General features: G+C 40.1%; 1 protein-coding gene across 1 annotated transcript in view; it reads left to right on the top strand.

Annotated features, from left to right (window-relative positions):
• Window positions 1-4,950, top strand: part of PTPRO (protein tyrosine phosphatase, receptor type, O) — a 375,184-nt gene extending 370,234 nt beyond the window's left edge. Inside the window, exons 26-27 of the mRNA XM_006888435.1 lie at window positions 1,839-1,959; window positions 3,613-4,950. Of these exons, the coding sequence (XP_006888497.1) occupies window positions 1,839-1,943 (105 nt within the window). The 3' untranslated portion in view covers window positions 1,944-1,959; window positions 3,613-4,950. The remainder of the gene's footprint in view (window positions 1-1,838; window positions 1,960-3,612) is intronic.
• Window positions 4,951-21,469: the final 16,519 nt, after the last annotated feature.

A 21,469-nucleotide genomic window follows, 5' to 3' on the forward strand; every position in this document is an offset into this window, starting at 1 on the left:
TTCTTTTTTTAGACACTAGTTCCTTTTCTATTTACTGTAATCTTTGTGCACAAATGGCATTTATTAGCATGTTATTAATTGCATGTCCCTCAACAATAGATACAAATGAATGCTTAAAAAATTAATGCTTCAACAAACTTAGCAATTGATAAAAATAAGTGCTTCTGCAAACAGAGCTACACATAGTCATCATGCATCACTCCCTGTCAAGCACTGAGCAAAGATAAGGCCAGAGACTGCCCGATTCTTCAACCCAGTCTTCACTGAGGGCTATTTCTTTTATCTTTTAAATGTTTCTCAACTTGGAAGTGACAAGTAATTATTTAAACTTACATTTCAATTACTTCACTATCTTTCTACATCTATCTGCTAGTTGTTAATATTTAGTTTAATTCAAGAAGCATTTTGATAAGCATAAATTAATGTTGTTGTGTACCATAGAGTCCAAAGCAATTCATAGCTAACCCTCCAGCAGGTTTTCAGTGGCAGTAAATTGCATAAGATTGCCTATCCTTCTCCCATAGAGCAGCTGGTGGATTCAAATCATATGCCTTGAAATAGCAGAGCAACTCCTTACCACTAAGCCATGTTGTCATTGTGTGTCATAGAGTTGGAACCACTTATAGCTGATCCTCCAGTAGGTTTTCAGAGGCAGAATATTGCATGGGAGGAGATTCCCTGTCCTACTCCCACAGGACAACTAGTGGATTCGAATCACATGTCTTTGGAATTGCAGCACTGCTCCAGGCCACCAGAGCTCCCTAAATTAAGTACCGGACATTAGTAATAAGAAGACATAGTTCTTGCCTTGCAGTGATATTTCATCTAGTAGTTGATACACTTTACCAGTTTTTACATTTAAGTGTGTTTTGAGTTGAATAGAAATGATATGATGGGATGAATTTTTAAAGTGTAAAAGCATTAACATTATGCCATTCTAGAAAATTTGTTACATTCTAAGTTCCTGATTCGTCCTTTATTTTATTCTTTTTTTTCCCTCTTACACATAATAACCTGACATTTTCAATTTTAATTTCTCCTCCTATTAAATTTACTCAGTCCTTTCTGATGTTATTTTAGAGGATTTATTTAGTCTCTGTCTTCTACTTTATTGTTTATCAAGCTTTCTGGAATTTACCTCAGCATAAACTGAAGTTTTGAGAGTTCTTCATTTTTTTAATATAGTCTTACTTGTCAACTGAATATTCATTGCCTTTAACATTAGTGATTATCTACACTCCATTTTTTATTATTTTGCATACAACCATTCACATACACTGTGTTGCATTCTTCACATTGTATGTCTCATAAACTATTAAGCTATTTTCCTTTTTAATAAAATTTTTATTTTAATTGTGATTTTAATGAAAATTTACAAAAAAGTTAGATTTTAATTTATTCATTGTTGCACATTTTACCCCCTCTCTCCCTCCCTTCACTCCCCCAAGTTCATTTGTTACACATCTTAAACTATTTTCATGGTTGATTCTCTCAAAGTTTCTAACTATAAACTTTTATCTATAAATATTGAAAATTATGTTCCCCCTTTAAAAAGAAATCTTGATGATGAATATTGTCAAAGTACAATAAAATATGCAAAAGCTACAAATTGTGTAAAGTGGAAATCTGCTAGAGAGCAAAGACTCAACTATTTTCATAAAATAAGTGACAGAAAAGCATTAAGACTGTATCCCATGCAGATGCTTATGAAACATTGGAAAACAACCTCATCAAATCAAAGCAGGAGGACAGTTTTCGCTGTATGAAAATATTCTAGCTTTCCATGAATCTGCACAAAGATAGCTTGCTCTGAGACATGTTTTTGCCTTTTGCTCTAGGAACAGTATATTTTTATCCATCAATGTGTACAACTGATGTGGATGAAGAAGAAGCAGCAGTTCTGTATCAGTGATGTCATATATGAGAATGTCAGCAAGTCCTAGTTCAGAGTTTGGAGTGGTAAGTCGAGAGGAGCCCATCAGTGGTGTGATGGAATTCACCGAGGGATGGGGAGAAGAGCCCTGGACACTTGTATTGACTCTGCTGTCACTCTAGCATTTCCACCCCAACTCCCTCAGGGTGATCACAAAGGAAGGAACAGATAGTGAAGATCTTAGAACTTCAGCATACCTTTGTCGAAGCACACAACTTGCAGGAGTTTCTGCAACTCATGATGATTTGACTTCTAATCCCTCTACTCATTAGCATATAAAACAAGCAAACATAGTATCAACTTGGGAAAAGGAGAAGGTCATTAAAAGAAGACTCTCAATTAGATGGAGTGACAGAATGGCACATAATAGGGCAACATTTTGATCTGTTGTTCATAGGGTCTCCGTGAGTCATAGTTGACTCAACAGTAACTAATAATAACAACAACAACAGTCCTTCTAACAAAAAACTCAAATTATAATAACGAATCTATATCTGCAATATCAGATACCAAGATATTGTCATTCACCTCTATCTGGAAATGTCATGTAAATATTTATCACCATTGCATACAAGGAAGGAGTGAACTCTCCTTCACTGTAAAGAAAAAAAAATGCATGACAATGCTGAATATCATAATAACAAAGAGTCTGGAAATGCTTTATCTTCATCCATTATATAAGCACTTAAGAACTTCATAAAAACACAAATTTTTTAGTGTCCTCTAGTTAAATTTTGACTTCTTGTTGTTGTTAGGTGCCCAGTCTTAGACGACTCATAGAGACCCTATGAACGAATGGCCTGAGCACTTTTCGTACATAGAGTTTCCAGAGGCAAGCCATTTTGGAAGTGGATGCTGCTCCTGCTTCCAGGCTTGATTTAGTCGGGAAGCTCCAGCCAACACTGTCCACCATGGGTGCCCATTACCACGATTGGCACATCACTGTCACAGGCTTCAGCATCACAGCAACCACTAGTTTCCTATGTACAGCAACGCACAGACCAGTGCTATATCATCTAGAAGAATGTTTGACAGGAAGACAATTTGAACCTGTCCCAAGGGCCACAGATTAAAATCACCCACCTTCGGCTTGGTAGCATAACTTTCTTTCTACTAGGCCAACGTAGCGCTCTCTCTGTCATCATTGTTATTGTTGTTAGGTGCTGTTGAGTTGTAGATGACTCATAGTGACCCTATGAATGAAAGGCCTGAGCACTGTTCATACATAGAGTTTCCGGAGGCAAGCAAATTATTATTTTTTCCATGAAAGCAGCCTCGGCTGTGACAGCATGTGAGCTGTGCATTGAGCTCAGTAAATAGTGTGCGAGCATGTGTGGGTATGCTGGAAAGGGGAACCATTGACAAGATAGGGAGAAGCAGAAGTCCCTGTGAGAGAAACGTGGAAGGGGAGGTAGCATATGGACCAGAGGGTAGCAAGACAGGACATCATACATTGGTATTCATGGAGAACCCACTAGAAATCAAAGAGATAAAGACCAAGGACAAAAGAGAGAAACCAGTTTTGCAGTGAAGGGGGAAGACATTCAGACTCTCAGAAAGATTCGTAGATACATTCACAAACACATGGGCTGAGGGAACAAGTGCTGAGAGCTAATGGTGGAGCTGGAGCAGACTCCTCCTCTATGTCCAACTGATCGCTGTCTTCCCTTCTTTCACAGGTGAGAACCTCATGTGTACCCATTCTCCCTTGCTTCCGGATTTTGGGGGCCGAGCCTGTTAGCCATTTTGCCAACTAGGGCCCCTACGCTGTAATATGTGGCCAGGAGATAGTTTATCTCAGAAGAAGCACCGGGAAGACGTAGCCTTAAAGAGCCTACAGTGTCTTTTGGACTCTTTCACTTCTGGATATTTTATAATGGACTGAATTCAATTGAACACTACAGAGGTCAAGATGCTCTCCAAAGGGCAGGAAGTATCTAGCACTTCCTAAGAGTTTAGTTGGCACTTTGCTGGTTGGGTTGGGCTAAGTTTTGTGTTTTGTTTGATTTTAGTGCAATAATTTCTGTACGTGTGTGATCTATATCAGGAAGTAGATTTGTTTTCTGCCCATACCATTGATCAAACCCATAGCCCAGGAAGGATCAGGCATTGTTAATATCCAATTATACCTCATTGCTTAAGAGAGAGAGTGAAAGGCATGGTCACACATGAAGAAATGGTAATTCTATCTATTCCAAGGACATAGAACCAGCAATATTTGCATCCCACTATTAAGGATCAGGAGCAAGGAGTGGAGATAGAAGAGGAAGAGAGATGTCCTTCCTACAGACGTATTGTGTATCTTTTCTCTGTTCCAAATATAAAACTTAACTTCAAAGTAGAGTAGAAAAAAATTTCCATCTTAATTATTTTAGTTCTTAATGGTTTTTTCCTTATTAACAGTTGGGTGTCTTTTCCTTGGCCCTTTTGGACTAATGCCACTGTCCAGGTTCTTCTGTCTACAAGCCTGATATATGATTCCAAAAGTTTGAAGTCTGACTCTTTACACTCTGTTGCTGTCTGAGCAAACTTGGTGCCTAGACTTTGCATTCCTTTTTCTGTTCATCTGCATCCATGTGAGAGCTATTTCCTCAAAAACTATAGGCTGTGGAAACGCATAATCCTTCCTTCAGAGAGTTGGGAGTTTATGAAGTTACAGCAATGAATTGCAGCATGCTAGGACAATTCTTTGGCTACCGTTTTTGTAATACTGTCAAGAATTTCTATGGACTCCAATAGAGATTTCCTTTTGTTTTGTTTCCTTTTTGGTTATCAGTTTCATTTTTAACCAGTGTAAGTAGTAACATTTTATTCTTTGGATTTTGTATAATTACAGTACATGATTGTGTATTGTGACATGAATGCTGTCAACATGGACATTGATGGCACTGTGAAGCCTGGTACTCCATGTCACTTCCTTAGAAATAAGAAGTGATGGTATGGGTATAAAGGTCAACATTTTGAGTTGAAAGTAAACACAAGCTAGCAGCTAGCTGCTTCTTTGTGGCAATGTGGCTATCGTGGAACTTTCTCATCTGCGTATCCAAAGGGCTTTGGTCCCTTCTGCTCATGACCCCTTACCCTAACTTCCCCTATTCTTAGACCTCTTGAGACATGTATACAGGATTCGTTTAATATTTCATCAGTTATCACAGTAACAGTGAAGGATGCCAGACGCACAGTTCTGCACCCCACAGTTTCCTGTTACTGAGAAGGCCACAGCAGACCTTGGCACTGTCACTTGTGTGTCCTGGCCAACAAGTCTCCATTTCACCTTGCAGGGTGAGTGTCAGAGAATGTCCATCCCCCACAGGTTAACAGCTTGGACGCCTCAGGAAATATCCCCTTTTACTCACCACCCTGCTGCCATCTCTTTCCTCTACTCACATGCACATATTTTAGATATTTTAATAACATAAAATTCCATTCTCGCCACCAAACATGGCTTTCAAAAGGTGGCAAAGGTGATTTTCATAGGTGTGCAACGCTGGAAGAACCAAGGCAGCATGGGAGTGAAGGGACAGGTGTTTGAGAAGCCAGTGGGATCATTACACACTGGGACATCACTTCCAATGAAACATAAAACACTTCATAAATATTTCAATTTTTTTCCCCCTTGAGAATCCCATCAAGGTAGAGATCACATAGTGTCAGATATGGTTTCTCAAGTTGAAGTATCTAAGGTTAACAAAAAACCTAGCTGAAAGAAATGGGGTCAACCCCAGAGAGTAGATTATTTCTCCTGGAAATTATTGTCTTGGTGTCAACAGGCACAAAAATGGACCCTATCATCTCTTGTATCCTTTAGAAGTAATGAACACAAGCATCTGGACTACAGTAAGATCCCATAGATGTGTTTTACCAGCTGAGGCTCAAGGGTCTTCAACACACATTACACTATAGAACAACTCCTCACTTTGTAAAGCTTACAGTGGGGGAGGCACACCAATTTGTCAGAAGACTTAGACTCTCACCACAACAGATAACGTTAGAAGTTTTAGTGCTGAGTTTCAGTAAATTCAACTGCAGAATGACCTTTCTTTTGTAGTCATAAGGAATACCGAGATGATAAGTCTCACAAAGATGTCTTGTATCTTGTTATTTCATGGTCCCTAGCCCACTAACCAGTTTGTCTTCTACTCTGACACTCTATGCATTCAGGTGGAAAGGTGACAAGGCCTGTATTAATAGTGTTTTGATCATCTGAGAAGTACTATTGCTGAATCACTGAGGCATTAGTGTGTATAACTCCTCATACTTTTCATTACACACAGAAGGAGGTGAATATTTGGAATCATGAAACATGTAGCATTTAGCCTTGAGATCAACTTGCTTGACTATAAGTCAATTTCTATGGTTGAGAAAAGTCACATTAGTGTCTGATTTACTAATCAACATCAATATATCCATCATTACACATTACATGATTTCATTTCATTTTGGGGGGGGAAGAGTCTTTTTCAAATACCAAATTCAAAATTTGATTCAAAATCAAATTATTTCCCATTGCAAATACAACAAATTTTTAATTTGAAAATTGTTATGAAGGGTTTTTTTTGAATGTCAAATTCTGTCTCTACTGTTCTAAAAAGCTACCCCTAGCCTAAAAGAGCCGGCATCTCTCAAAGGAGGCTGTGTTTTACCACATAAGGCAGGACCAGAGCTCTGAATCTGAATTATGGCAAGCCACATGATAGCTGTGTGCTAGAGGTTTGACCCTTTGCCAAGGGAGCTGAAGTCACTAAGCACAATCTCTCAGGAGCCAAAATTCTCCATGCTTTCTAGCAAGGAGGCCTTCCTTTGCACCCTGGGAAGTGTCTGATGCAATGCACTTCAAATTAGCTGGCTCGTTTTCTAGCTCACAGATTTCTAGGCCTGTGCTTGGCACAGGGTCAAAGTCCAGGGGCCATGCCCATGACCGAACCTAACATCCACTTCAGCCATAGGGATTATCGAGCAACAAAAGCATATTACTTTGCAGAAAAGGCAAACTTCTCCCTCCGGCTTTTTAACAGCCTGATCTCAATGCATTTGAAGGACCCTTAAGCCATGACATTGCTGACCCCTGGCCATACTGAATAGCAGGATTTTGTTTTCAGTTTCAGCTCACGCTTATCACAAGGCCCTATTCTGGTGGGTCACGTAGTCAAACATGGGGTATAATGTTTAGGTCTGAGAACTTTGTTATGAGAAAGCCATTAACAAAGTGAAGGTTGTTCAAAGCAGGGTTACCAGAACCACAAGGGATATGGAAAAATGACAGGCCACAAGACCTGGGAAAATTTAATCTATTAAATCTCAGTCTTTCATTCATTAATACCTTCAACAAATTATCTAACTATATTAAATGGCACAATCAGCCACTGAAAGATTTCTCGATCAATTGTAGTCGGCTAGGAGCTATGATAAGGACAAACAGGGCAATATTATGGCTTGTAAATATATATATATAATCATATAATCATAAAGGTTGCTTTGTTGTTGTTAAAAGGACTACAAAAATAATCAAATCTTTTTCAACATTTTACACTTATACTTCCTAAAGCATTGACAGTGTATCTTCTGCACATATAACCAGCTAAGATAATGGTGGTGAGTTTTCTCCTCTATTGGCTTATAGAACAGAAACTACAAAGTGTTATTGTTTTTGTTACTCATTGACCACCAGAAATTTTGACATGGTTCTTCATCCTTGATGAGACTCACCAAGTAAGCCTAGGCTCCAACCCGAAATAGGACTCCCCTCAACTAACCGCTGGCAGATGGTGAATCCTTTCTTCCCAAATCCTTCCAGAGATGGGGATCACTGCTTCACAAGGAAGTCCATTCCTTGTTTGTCATAACACTATTCCTTCTCATGTTTACATTTCTAAGGACTTTACCAGCGTTAAGTCTTTAAGAGGCTGGGCTGTAGGTTTGAAGCCCAAATCACTTACCCATCTTGGAAAAGGAGCAAGTGTTGTGCATGCCGGTGCCGGCATGACTGGTTTCTCAACTAGGCAATGCAGGGAACGGCATGCACACCTGAATCTGTGAGCATAATGGTGATCTTCTCTGATAAATGGAAAACCACCTCACTACTTTTCAATCAGCATCAACCCATACTTAACCCTTCTTTGAATTTTTGGAGACTATAAATCACACCTGAGGAGATTTCCCATTTTTCTCCCCAGGAGCTGCTGTTGGGACGCGGGGGAGGCACTGCTCCTAGGTTAGCAATGCTACTCTCTACAGACTAAGCTGCCAGAGCTTCTCAGTGCAAAACACATTAGATTGCTAAACAAATGATCAGACGTCAAAATACACCATTTTCTCCATATGGGAGGAAGACGGGCAGTTTCCTTCCGTTATGATTTACAGCCCTAAAAACTCCATGGAAGGTCAACATGAGTTGGAATTGACTCGACAGCATTGGGCTTGTTTGGAAGAAGCTTTTAATAAAGAGCCCTGGTGGTGCTGGGTAGCTAATTGAAAGGTCAGTGGTCTGAACACACCAGCTGATCCGTGGAAGAAAGATGGCCAACAACTTGATTAAGATTTGTTGTTGTTAGGTGCCATCAAGTCTGAACTGAATCACAGCTGATTCTTTAGCAGGTTTTCGGAGGCTGTAAATCAATTATATGGTTGATTACCTGTCTTTCTCCATCGAGCAGCTGTGGATTTAAATCATGTAAGTTGGGCTTGGCAGCAAAATTCCTTACCAGCAGGCCACCAGAGCTCCCTAAGATGTACTGCCTTGGAAACTCAAAAAGTTGGAACGATTCAATAGCAGTGAGCCTTTGGCTTGGTTTTGGTTAAATTCTTTATATGCATACAATTTCCAAATAAGATTTTGGAGGCAAGAATTCTCACTTGGTGAAGAATTGAGAAGTAATTTGGTTAAATAAATTGCAACCACAATTTAATTATAAAGCAGCAAAAAAATTGGGATTTCAATCCAGTTAATTCCAGCCACTACATCATATTATCAAGAACAATTCATTGCTATACAGTTGAAATTGACTCACAGCTGACCCTCGAGTGAGTTTTAGAGGTTATAAATCACACAAGAGAAGATTGTACATCGTTCTTCTGAGGAGCAGCTGTTGGATTTGAACTGCCAGCGAGGTGTGGCCGTTGGGTTAGCAGTGCAGCTCCCTGTGGATTCTGCCAGGAGCCACATCATGCTAGTTCTTATTTATCCGCATCATTGGTAAGTATGAATGGCAAAATGAAATCTTCAACTCTAGACAATGTGTTTAATAAGAGCATAACATTCCAATTTAAGGAATAGTAAATTCTCAACCTCTTAAAAACTCGCTTTCCCAAACGTTATGCAAGCCACTGAGGGTCTATGAAGACGGATGAGATAGGACCCTGGTTCAATTAGTTCAAATTCTAATGGAAGATGTTATAGATGTCAGGATGTTGTGGTTATTGTTAGACGCAGTCTAATCAGCTATGACTCATAGTGATTCTAGAAACACCAGATCAGAACTTTGCCTCCTTCTGCATCACCTTCATCATGATCGCCACCAAGCTCAAGTCCATTGTTGCAGCCACTGTGGCAATCCATCTTTTTTTTTTTTTCAGTTTGTCATTGAATTAATTATCTCCACATATTTTTTCATACATGTACATTGTTTTATATAATCTTTCATTTAAATTTGGTTTCATTCATGTACATTGTGTTTTATACAGTCAGTCATATATATTGTATTAAGTTTACAACAGTAAAATTAATTACTATTCATCCATGCCTATTATCATCCAATCTTTCCAAGTCCCTGTTGAATCTTTCCTATTCCTTCACTCCCCCGTCTGCCCACTAACCTGTTATCCTAGAGTTTTCTCTCCTTCCCCTTTTCCTGTTCCCTTCTCCTTCCTCCCTTCCCCTTTTGAACATTTATACACAACTTGCTCAGTTATCCTTCCATTTTTTACAATGGTCTTTTTCCATATTTGTCCTTATGATGCTGAGCTATTATACTCAGCACAATACTCTCCAGACTCACCAATATTATATAGTATTTTATAAAATCATTGTTCCTTAGAGCTGCATTGCATTTCATTGTGTGAATGCACCACAATTTCTCAATCCATTTATTTGTTGACGGGAATTTAGGTTGTTTCCATTTTCTCGCTATTTGTGGACAACACTGCTATGAACGTAGGTTTACATATCTCCTTTCATGTCTCAGTTCTGTTTTCCTTGGGATGTATTTCTAGCAGTAGAATAGCTGGGTCATGTTGGATTTCTACGTCCAGCTTTTTGAAAATACCAAACTGCCTTTCAGAATTGTTATACCATTTTACAATCCCACCAGCAGTGCTTGAGTTTCAGTCCTCTCCAGCATTTATTTCTTGCTGGCCTGTTACACCTTGCAGCTGTTTCTCCTCATTTTAATTGACTTCCAATCTGGACTTTACTTCTAATATAGTAAGTATCCATGTCCCTCTGTTGTTCATAGGATTTATCAGAAGCTTCCTGTTTCACATGTAGATGGGCCAGTCCTGCTTCCTGGACCATCTTAATCTGGAAGCTATGCTAAACCTGTCCACCGTGGATGACCCACCAGTGGCACAGCTTTCAGCATCATAGCACCCACAAGTTACCTCATTACAGAAAACGAACAATCAAGTACTGTGCTAATTAAAACAATGATAAATAAGTAAGAATACAGATCCCCAAGCTACTAAGTAATTAACAATAAGCAGATAATTCCCCAACACGACAAACTGACAGATAATTCTCACAGTTTAGAAGGCTCCAAATCTGAATTCCAGGTAAAAACTCTAGGGGAAGGCTTTCACTCTCTGGTGGTTCTGGAGGAAGTTCTTTGTCTCTCTGGACTTCTGCTCCTGGACTATCTTCCTGGGGTTTAGTGTCTCTGCTCTGACCGCATATTGTTGTTGTTGTTGTTGCTGTTATGTGCCATCAACTCAACTACAACCCATAGAGACCCTATGCACAACGGCTATGAAACCTCCTCTATCCTCAGCCAAACTGTCTCTCACACACCTATCCTCATCACCCTAATTATTGTGTCAATCCATATTATCTAGGGCCTTCCTCTCCTGTGCCGTCCCTCAACCCTTCCATGCATATCCTTCTCCAAAGATTGGTCCCTCCTGGCTACATGCCCAAAGTACGTGAGATAGAGTCTTAAAATCTTTGCTCCAACGAGCAGCTTGATTTCACCCTGTCTAGCACAGACCTGTTCTCCTGGCAGCACTTGAGGGACATGGAAAATTATGAAGCAATGGATCTTTTCAATCACTTGCTATGCATTTGAGAGCTGGACAGTAAATCAGGTGACAGAAGAATAATTGATGTCTTTGAATTCTGCTGTTGGTAAAGAGTACTGAAGATCCTATGGACTATAAAAAAAACAAACATGTCTTGGAGAAGGTGCAGCCAGAGCACTCCGTGGAAGCAAAGATAACAAAGCTTCATCTCACATATTTTGGACATATTGCTAGAGAGGCTAATCCATGGAGAGAGGAATGGAGGAAGAACAGTGAAAGAGAGGAAGACCATCAACCAGGTGAACTAACACAATGACTACAGCAATGAACTTGAGTGTGTTAGAGATTGTGAGGATGGCACAGGATAGGACAGAATTCAGATTTCTTGTTCACAGGGTCATTATTAGTTGTATTCTACTTGACAGCACCTCACAATATCACTGCTGTGATCTGCCCCTTGAGGACTGCCTTAGCTGTATCCCAGAGATTTTGAAATGTTGTATTTTCATCCATTTCTAAGAACTTTTTATTTCTTCTGTAACCCAGTAGTGCATAAACAGGGTATTGTTTAGCATCTGCTTGGGTGCTGAGCAGACACTTTGTATTATTTTAATGGTTTTTACTTTTTTGAGGCTTAGCTTTATGCCATAATATACGCTCAATTCTGGAAAATGTACCATGTGCACTTGAGAAGAAAGTCAATTGAGATTTAATTGGGTGAAGTACCCTGAATATGTCTATGAGATCAAGTTGGCTAATTGTATAGTTTAGTTCTTTTGCTTCTTTGTTGGGTTTCTTTTGAGTTGTTCTGTCCTTTGATGAGAATGGTATATTAAAGTCTCCTACCACTATTGTGGTGCTTTTCCTTTCTTCAATCTGTTAACCGTTGATTATGTATCTTGCAGGTCTATCATTTGGTACAATATGTTAACCTAGATATATCTTCTCTATCTATTGGGCTTTAATCATTAGATGGTGTCCACCCTTATCTTTTATGGTTGCTTTAATTCTGAAGTTTATTTTACCAGAGACTCATATTGCCACTCCTGCTTTCTTATAGATGCTATTTACTTGGTACATTTTCCCCACCCTTTGATTTATAGTCTTTATCCTTTTTTCTTAGGTGTGTCTCTTATAGGCAACATACTGATGAGCTTTGTTTTTCACTCATTCTACCAGTCTTTCCCCTCTTAATTGGTGCATTTAAGACATTCACATTAAGTGTGATGATTTTCAGATCTGTTTTTAACACTGCCATTTTGCTGTGTCTCTTTTTCTGTTATTTCTTGCTACCATGGACCATCAAATTTCCTTTCCTGTTTCCGTGTCTTGCTACCATGGACCATCCTATTTCCTTTCCTGTTTCTGTGTGAGGGAATTCCCTGTATTTCTTGGAGAGATATTCTTGCTTTCACAAATTCTTTAAGTTCATGCTTAATGAACTAATTTCTTCTTGATATTTGATAGTTTCTCTGGGTTCAGGATCCTCGGCTAGCAATTGTTTTCTTTCAGCCTTCTGTTTATGCCAGTACATTGTCTTCTTGTTCACATGGTTTCTGCTGCAAAGTCAGAGTTTAATCTAATTGGTTCTCCTTTGTAGGTTGCTGATTTTAGTATACTATCCTTATGTTTGCTTTTGGAAAATTTGACTGGATATAGCTTGATGTTTTCTTTTGGGGTCGAATATGTTTGAAGTTCACTGAGCTTCTTGAATGTGGATTTTCTTGTTTTTCATGATATCTAACAAGTGTGTTTTTTTCCTAGTATTTCCTCTAAAATTTTCTCAGTGCTCTTTTTTCCTTCCCTACCACCTCCTGTTCTGGAATTCTGATCAGACATATGTTGTTCCATTTTACATTATCCCATATGATTGTAAATTTTTTCCCTTCATTTTCCTTCTGTCTTCTGTTGTTTCCCCCCCTTCTATTATGTTCCCATTGAGATTCTTATCAAGCTCACTGCTTCTCTTTTCCATTTCTTCTTTTCTGTTTTATTGTCCCTCCAACATGTTGAAAAGTTTTGCCATTTCTGTCTCGATCTTCTGGATTGCATTTCATGCACTTCTGTAGCTTCTCATACTGTGTGCTGTACTTTCCCTGTTTTATGATGCTTTTTAAAATTCTTAGACATCTTTATTTATGAATTCAACTCTTTCTTTGATGATTTGTAACTTCTTCAGTGCAAATTCATCTAACTCCATGTCAACGTACTTCTTTTGCCTCCCCATCTGATGTATTCATTGTTTCTGTGATTTGGTCTGCTTTCTTTAGGAGAAGGCTTATTTTGTTTCTTCATAATATTTTAACTTGTCTGCTGCTTCCTTGACATTACGTGAAGTTCTTCTTGGTATGCATGAGATTATTGTCTGCAAAGTTGGTATTCAGTTCCTTTATGATGCTGCTGTTAAGAGTTGTAGACTTTAAGGGTTGCCCTTGATTCAGCTTCCCAGTAACAGTCTCCCCCACAGGTCATCTATGGGAAACTCTCTTTGCCATTTCCTGGGAAAAGTTTCTCATCTTGTTGTTCTTGAAGGGGTAGGGAGCTGGGGTCTCTCTTTGCCCAGCTATGATGAGCCTGCTTCTCTGCCCTGTCCTTTAATTTAATGGGATGGACAGTTTCCACCAGGAGTGGGCAAAGCCCCAGTAGTGTTGTCTGGGATATTTTTGCTCATGCAAAAGACCCAGGCAAATGCCATGGTCCCAGGAGTGTAGCCTCCAAGTCGCAGTAGGTGCAGGCGGGCAACCCATGTACCTGTCTCCTCTCCTGAAGCTGGGTAGCATAAAAAGGTCCAGGAAAATGACAAGGTCCCAGGAGTGCAGCTCCAAATCTCAACTCATAGTAATGCTGACTCGAGTACCTGTCTCTTCTGCAGCTGGTTAGTATCAAACCATTTATTAAGGGTTTTCCTCTCTTTTGCTGACCTTTTACTTCCCCAGCATGGTGTCTTTTTCAAAGGACTGGCCTCTCCTGACAACATGTCCAGACTATGTGAGATGAAGTTTAATCATGCTGGGTAAAAAACATATAACGCATCCAAAGTAGGTCCAAGGGAAGGATAAGTGCCTTTACCAGCAGTTCCAAGAAAGATTTTACTGCAGACATTTTACACAAGCAGCATACGTTCATTCTTGCAGTCAGAAAATATTCTGATAACACCCAATATGCCCTGCTGATACAGTGGTTAAAGTGTTAGGTTGCTAATTGAAAGATTGACAGTTCAAACCCACCAGCTGCTCAGCAGGACAAAGATATGGCAGATGATTTTCCTAATGATTTTGGTCTTGGAAAATCAGTGGGACAATTCTACTCTGATCTTTAGGGTCATTATAAGTTAAAATCAATTTGATGGTAATGAGCTATTGTTTTACATTTGTCACTGGGGCCCACATAGGTGAAAAATACTCCAAACTTGCATACTGAAGCCTTCCTTTCTGGCAAAATTCAGTGACAAGTTTTCTCCATGCCTTCCCAAACAGCTTCAGCTCATACCATGCATTGCCTGGAAGATTCCAATATGGTCTTCTTTTTAAATAGAGCTGATGGATCAGGCTAAGGGATTTCTCAATACCTCTGCAATTAAGCTGCTCACATGGAACAGAACCTTGGCCAATGGAAGTTGCCTAAATGGAAGAATAAAAGACTATTTCTGAACTGGCCCCTGGAAATCACTCCCCAGCTACCTTCCCTTTGGCTCTGCTTCTCCAGGCAAATTGGAAGCCACATATTAAGTACAGTGGTGTCTTGAGATTGAAGGAGTCTTGGTTCCTGGGACACCACATGAACCTGTGATTCTTGCCTTCAGTCTCATGATGTGCTAAATAAATTAATTTCTGTTGCATTAAACCACTGGGAATCAGGAATTGTCAGCGATGGTAATCTTCCCTAAACTAATCTAACCACGAGTATAACCTTTACAACTATGTTTGATCTTTGCTACAGTGGGAAATTTTTAGGGCAGTGGAGTGTGACTGCTCAATTAGATTCCAGGAAGATGGGTTAAATATGAAACAGCTGAACAAGTTTCACCCACTACAAAAATCAAGGCAAGGCCACAGAGCTGGGGATCATTTAAAAAGAAACTTGTCTATGAAAATACTATGAATTCTTTTTCAGTCAAAAGTAGTTTTGCTCTATGCTACAAGTCTTGCTATCATTTCCTGATGTCTCTTTCCAAGCTTACTAACAAAATCCTTATCTAGGAAATCCACAAGAATATTTGCTCTCCACTATGGGGGTCCTCACTGCTCTCAACAATGGATCCCACAATGGCCATATATCAGTTAATACCCACAGTGGAAGGTATGAGATATGGCGTGTGCAGCAATGCTGAGAAAAGTTGTCTCTTTGCCTTGTGGTGTCACAGTGAGTTCCCGGGCCACAGGCAGTTCAAAACCAGCCGACATCACAAACAATATTGCTCAGTCCAAAGAAGTCAAATGGTCCAAAGTATCATTTAAACTAGAAAATGTTAACTACAATCGTTAACAGTTTTCATAAATAGCAATCAGAATGGTCTTGGAAGGGGTCTTTTTGCCTCAGACCATATTAGAGAGGATCTTCCTCTTAGAGTTGGGAAGCAACACAGCAATGTCTGAACAGTCAGCAAAATAGAGTGATTAACAACAAAGGCATGTGGAGAAAGAGACTTGAGTAAAAGTCACTTCTGTTTACCTCTGCCATCTCATCTAAGAGTTGATGACAGTACCCGACTCCGAAGGCTTCAAGAGAAATCAGGTAACATGCATAAAGAGTTTTCGGGGCCTTCAGTACAAACTCACATTCTATAGTCTGTAGGAACCCTCCTGTAATATGTTTAATCAATTCGTTATCTTTGAGTCAGAACTGACTCATAGCTGACCCTTCATCGGGTTCACAAGACTGTAATTTTCACGGGAGGATTTTGTCAATCTTATTGTATTTGAGTAGCTGGTGAAGTTGAACTGCCAGAGAGGCATGCCAGCAGACAGGCAAAGCTGGTACCTAAACTGGACTGGCTAGGTTTCCCCAGAGTAGCACTCAACAGCCCCCATCCCAGTCACAGTCCTCATAATGTAAAAGGGGAGCAGCCTGTGATCCAGTATAGACCCCTGGGCCATGATCCTCGAGATTAGAGTCCCAGATTGCCTCGGCACATTCCTGCGATTCTCTACTACCAAATGCCTCAGCAATATGTGTGTTTTGTGCCTAGTGCCCACAACCCACGAGAATGAGTTTCCCAACAAAGTAACAGTGTCTGATTAGCATTCAATGAGGCCATCTGTGTGCATTTCTACAGACAATCTGTGCAACTCCACTGCTCTGAAACCATGCTCTGAAAAGCTACTAGCTGGAATACAAAGAAGTCAACCTGAACCACCCTTAACATGTAACATGGCTGGGTGGTGAAAAAGAGAGGTTTGGGGTGAGCAGACACCACTGGCTAGCATCGCTTAATCTGTCTGTGAACTAGTTTCCCTGTTTGTAGATGCAAATAGTAAGGGCTTCCTCTACAGGGCTATGCCGAGGATTAAACACAAAGCCCCTGGCATGGTGCCCGGTGGTTTGGGGAGGTAATGCCACACAAATGGAAACAGACAGACTTTATTCAGTTACAAAGCCTGTGCTCTGACATCTAGCAGCAGGGCGACTTCAGCAAGATCTCCTTTTACCTCTGAGCCTAGACAACCCCACAAAGACAAAGGAATATCCCCTTTTAATAGTGATAGTAAACTAAGAGTTGGGTTCGGAAAAGCACTTGCCAAGTCCCTGCACACAGGCAGCAAGAAATTGATGATACACGCTTTTCTCAATTTCTCAGCACATTTAGAGCATCGAAGTCCTCCTCTTGAACGCCCCAGCATTGAGATATTCACAAAGCGAGTGTGCCCTTTTGATCCCTCATTCTCAGTTGAGCACGAATCATAAGCACACCTGTCTGTTAGATCTGATTTCCAGAATAGCCAACTAACTTAACATGTAATTGGTGCCAACCTTGGAAGTTTCTGTTGTTGCGAGGTGCCACTGGGTCTATTATGATTCATAGCGACCCTACGAACAACAGATCGGAACCTTGCCCTAACAAGTGCCACTGTCACCATTTCTGTCACGCTCAGGTCTGTCCATTGTAACATTGTGCCAATCTCTTTTTGGGTTTTCCTCTCTTCTGCTGACCCTTTGTTTTTCAGGCATATTGTATTTTTCCAAGGACTGGTTCTTCCTCACAGCATGCCCACAGTGCCCCCAAACTTAGAGCAGTGAACTTGTAAGAGGCAAAGTCTTCTTTAGTATATATTCGGAGATGGGTCTGTGTAACTCATTTTGACAGATGCTTAAAAAAGTGAGAAGCACCCAAGCCATTTCAGAGCAAACTTTAATCTGCATTCTATAAATCCACTGCACTACTACCACAGCACAAAGTAATAAGTCATTTCCCCATGCTTTTCTTCTATTCCTATAAGACAATGAAATAAATTATCTATCCACCTAAATTCTGCCTGTATTAAGGTTGGTTTTAGAAATGAGGAAATAAACTACATTTTCCTGAATATAAAATGCATCCTTGCTCACCAAGGGACCTAGGTTACACATGTTATTGATGTTCTTGCCCTTCTACCCTGCAGTGTGCTGTCTTTCCTGAGCTAGAGAACAGGCTATGACAATGGTCTTATCCTGTGGTCAAAGGTCTCATCTTTTCCGCCATTCACCAGTTCAGGGCAAAATAACCCCTTTATCACGTGCCTCCTAAAAGGCAGAGGGGATCCAACCATTGTTACATTTACAGGAGAAAGCAAATCACATATTAATTCAAAACAAACATTTATGCCTGATTCTAGCCCGACTATCACCAGGAATATTGGAAATGGGATGGACTAGATCATATTTTCTGACTTATTGGCATCTTAAGCCAGGCTCCTCCATGGAGGCAAAGATTCTGAAGCTTTGTATGACATACTTTGGACATGTTGCAAGGCGGGATCAGTCCTTGGAGAGGGACATCATGCTTGGGAGAGTGGAGGGACAGTGCAGGAGAGGAAGACCCTCGATGAGATGGATTGATTCAGTGAGTGGGGTAATGGGGGCAGTTGTGTTAGAGACAATAAGATTGGCACAGAAGCAGGGTTTAGAGCTGTTGTACATAGGGTCACTAGGAGTCAAAGGTGCCTCGACGGCACATAGCAACAACATATAATTTCTATTCTGAAGCATAAATGTGGAATTAAGAGGGCTCAAAGGCAATTTTTCAGATAAAATGGGGTGGTGCTCTGAACGGTGGTGGTGGTGCTGGTGGTGGTTTCCCATTTCCAACAACTCATAAGGCTCTCATAGTTGACCATCCAGTGGGTTTTAGTTTAAATGGGATATTGCACATCTTTCTTCTTCAGAGCAACTAGTAGATTAGAACCCTAGCCTCTGTGTTGGAGGCATAACTCCTTACCCACTAGTCATCTAGAAACCCCACAGATGTAAAGGACCGTGGAACCAAGAGCTACATATCCTCGTGTTACTATAGCCATGGAATGATTAGGGCCAAATCTATCTTCATGTAAAACGGAACTTCCACCTCTCTCTTTTTTTTAAATTATATTGGTTTGCACATGAAATTTGTATACATTAGTGTTTCATTCACGTACACTATTTTTCACACATTCCTTCATTCACATTGTGCTTCATACAAGCATTCCAATTCATTGTTTTATAAAATTCATCGTCACTGATCTATCCCCACTATCCCACCAAACTCTGTGGCCTTGTGATTTCTTCCCTCCCAACCCTCAGTCCCCCTCCCTCTTCTCCTTCCCCCTTTGGACTTTTATCTACATCTAACTAGTAATCCTTCTACTTTTACAACAATGGTCTTAAGCAGTATTTCTCCTTATGAGACTGAGTTCACATAGCATAATGCTCTCTAAGAAGAGAATTTTTGGGACTTGTATGAGTGATTTCCAATTGAGGCTTCAAGAATCTTCTCAGCGGTAGAGCCCAATTTTAGTTTTGCATCTTAACTGTGTGACTTTTTAAGTTACCTGCATTCTCTCATCTTCATCTGTAAAATGGGAATATATTGAAAAGTTTTCAATATCATGAGTTTATTGTCTCTTTCCACTTCCTTGAATAAATATGAAGGCAGAAAGCCAAGGCATATGATACTAATTCAGAGCAAGAAACAGTAAAGTAAGACAAACTGGAGTTCCACAGATTTTCTTTTAATTTCTCACCAGGTGTATTTGTCTTTTATCCCTGTTTCTCACATAGAAAAGAGCTTGTGTGTTCTTTTGGGGGGATAATAGAAATTGACTGAAGTTGGGAAGATGGTGTTGCACTCCTAACCAGATTTGAGGGAGAAGACTTGCTTGGGGAGGACCCAGGTGAGGTAACCCAAAATAGGAGCAGGAGTTGGACCAAGTCCCGGGAATATAGTCAGAAAGGGAAGAGTGCACAGGACTCACCTGGCCCAGGACCATCTGGGCATCGCAGGGACCCTGGTTCACTGCCTACCTACCCCCGGCTTTATCCTAAGGACCATGTGCTGAAGGCGCTTCAGGAGGGATCTCAGCTGTTACAATATCCCATACATGGAGAAACCCAGCTTTAGGGCCGCAGAGTCTCTGACAGGCCTATGTTCCTCTAATTGTAGGCCCTATGATTTGGAGTCTGTGAAGTTCTCAGTAACACTTCTGAATTGACTGGAATTTTGGTAGATTTTCATTAAAAAAATTTAGAATATGATCAGATAAATCCTAACAGTTAGGCAATAAAATATTTCTTTGTAACAACTAACCATATCCCTTTTCTCATCTTAAAAAAATGAAGGACCATCTTGGTAATTATATCAGAGCATTGTAGGCAATATAATTAAATACATGGGTTTTCAGTATCATGAGTTCAGTCTCTCAAGGCAGAAGGCCTCTTTCTCATTGCCCCAAGTCAGAACCTACTCATAGCTGTACCCCCCAGGAAGTTTTCAGAGCGTTATTAGTCACATGGGAGGAGACTGCCCACAGAGCGACTCCCAAAAAACAGCTAATAAATTTAAACTTAAACCACCTGCTTTGGGGTTTGTAGCCTCTTTTACTCACTAGACTGTCAGGGCTTTCTCAGAGTAAAAACAATAAAGAAAAAGAAATTGTGATATATTTTTCTTGTTTCTTTCACATAATTTAGGGAGAGAAAGGATCAAGGGGAGGCGGATATGGGGGTAGGTCTTGGAAACAACGGCCGAAAAGGAGGAATTGAAGAAACAAGAAGATAGAAGAAATATGAGCAAGAGAACAGAGTGAAATTTTTATACTGGACCTTGAACTTCTGGAAATATAACACATTAGGACTCATCTATAGTAGCCATAACATTATAGGCATTTTATGTTTTTGTTATCTTTTTTCTAAAGGAAGAAAACAGTCATGAGGGACCCTTTACACCATCCCACTAAGATCTCTCCCAATAGACACTAATTTAAAGGCATGCCGTTAAGGAAAAACGAAGTGTCAAAATCTAAAAATAAAAGCCTCTGAGAAGCCAGCATTGCTAGCATTGGAGAGTGCAAATTTTTACCTCATGACAGCAGCCAAGGATAAATGGCAAAGGTTACATCTAGGTTTCTCCTTGTATATCTAATTCTTAGATAGTTACTAAACGTTTACTGAATGAGCATTTTCTTCTCCTACGAATAATCATATAGTCTCCTTTTTTGAGTCAGTACACTTTCTATTTCATATTGTTCCAGCTTCCTTATCCAAGTGTTGAGAAAAAAGTGAAAAGATACTGCCTTGAGAGACTCCCTACAAAATACACTATGTACCTCTATCTATAAAATTTTAGAAAATAATGGAATCACAAATTTTCCAGTAACTTTTCACAGAGAAAATATGACAGTTTTAAGTTATTAGATGACTCTCACATTGTTTGTTGTTGTTGGGTGTGACTGAGTCAACTACGACTCATAGTGATCATGTGAACCTCAGGTCTGAACTCCGTCCTATCCGGCACCATCCTCATTATTTGAAATACTTAAGTCCACTGCTGTAGTCATTGTGTCATTTCACCTGGCTGAAGGGCTTCCTCTCTCACCGACATTCTACCTTTCCAAGCATGGTGGCCTAGTGGTACTAGGAGTGGGAGCGGCGCTACAATCCCAGAGGCACTCGGTTTGAATTCGCTAGCGGTTCTACAGGAGAAACATAGGCAATTTCTTCCCGTGCAATTAAACTGCCTCTCAAAACCCAGTGGAGGGTCAGCTGTGAATTGGCTCCGACTCCATGGTACACTAAATAACAACTAAATGTTTAAAGAACACACCCAAAGTATGTAAGATGAAGTTTTATCATCTTGGC

Source organism: Elephantulus edwardii, unplaced genomic scaffold, assembly GCF_000299155.1.
Source record: "Elephantulus edwardii isolate Elephantulus edwardi_28Jun2011 unplaced genomic scaffold, EleEdw1.0 scaffold00067, whole genome shotgun sequence".
Lineage (NCBI taxonomy): Eukaryota > Metazoa > Chordata > Mammalia > Macroscelidea > Macroscelididae > Elephantulus > Elephantulus edwardii.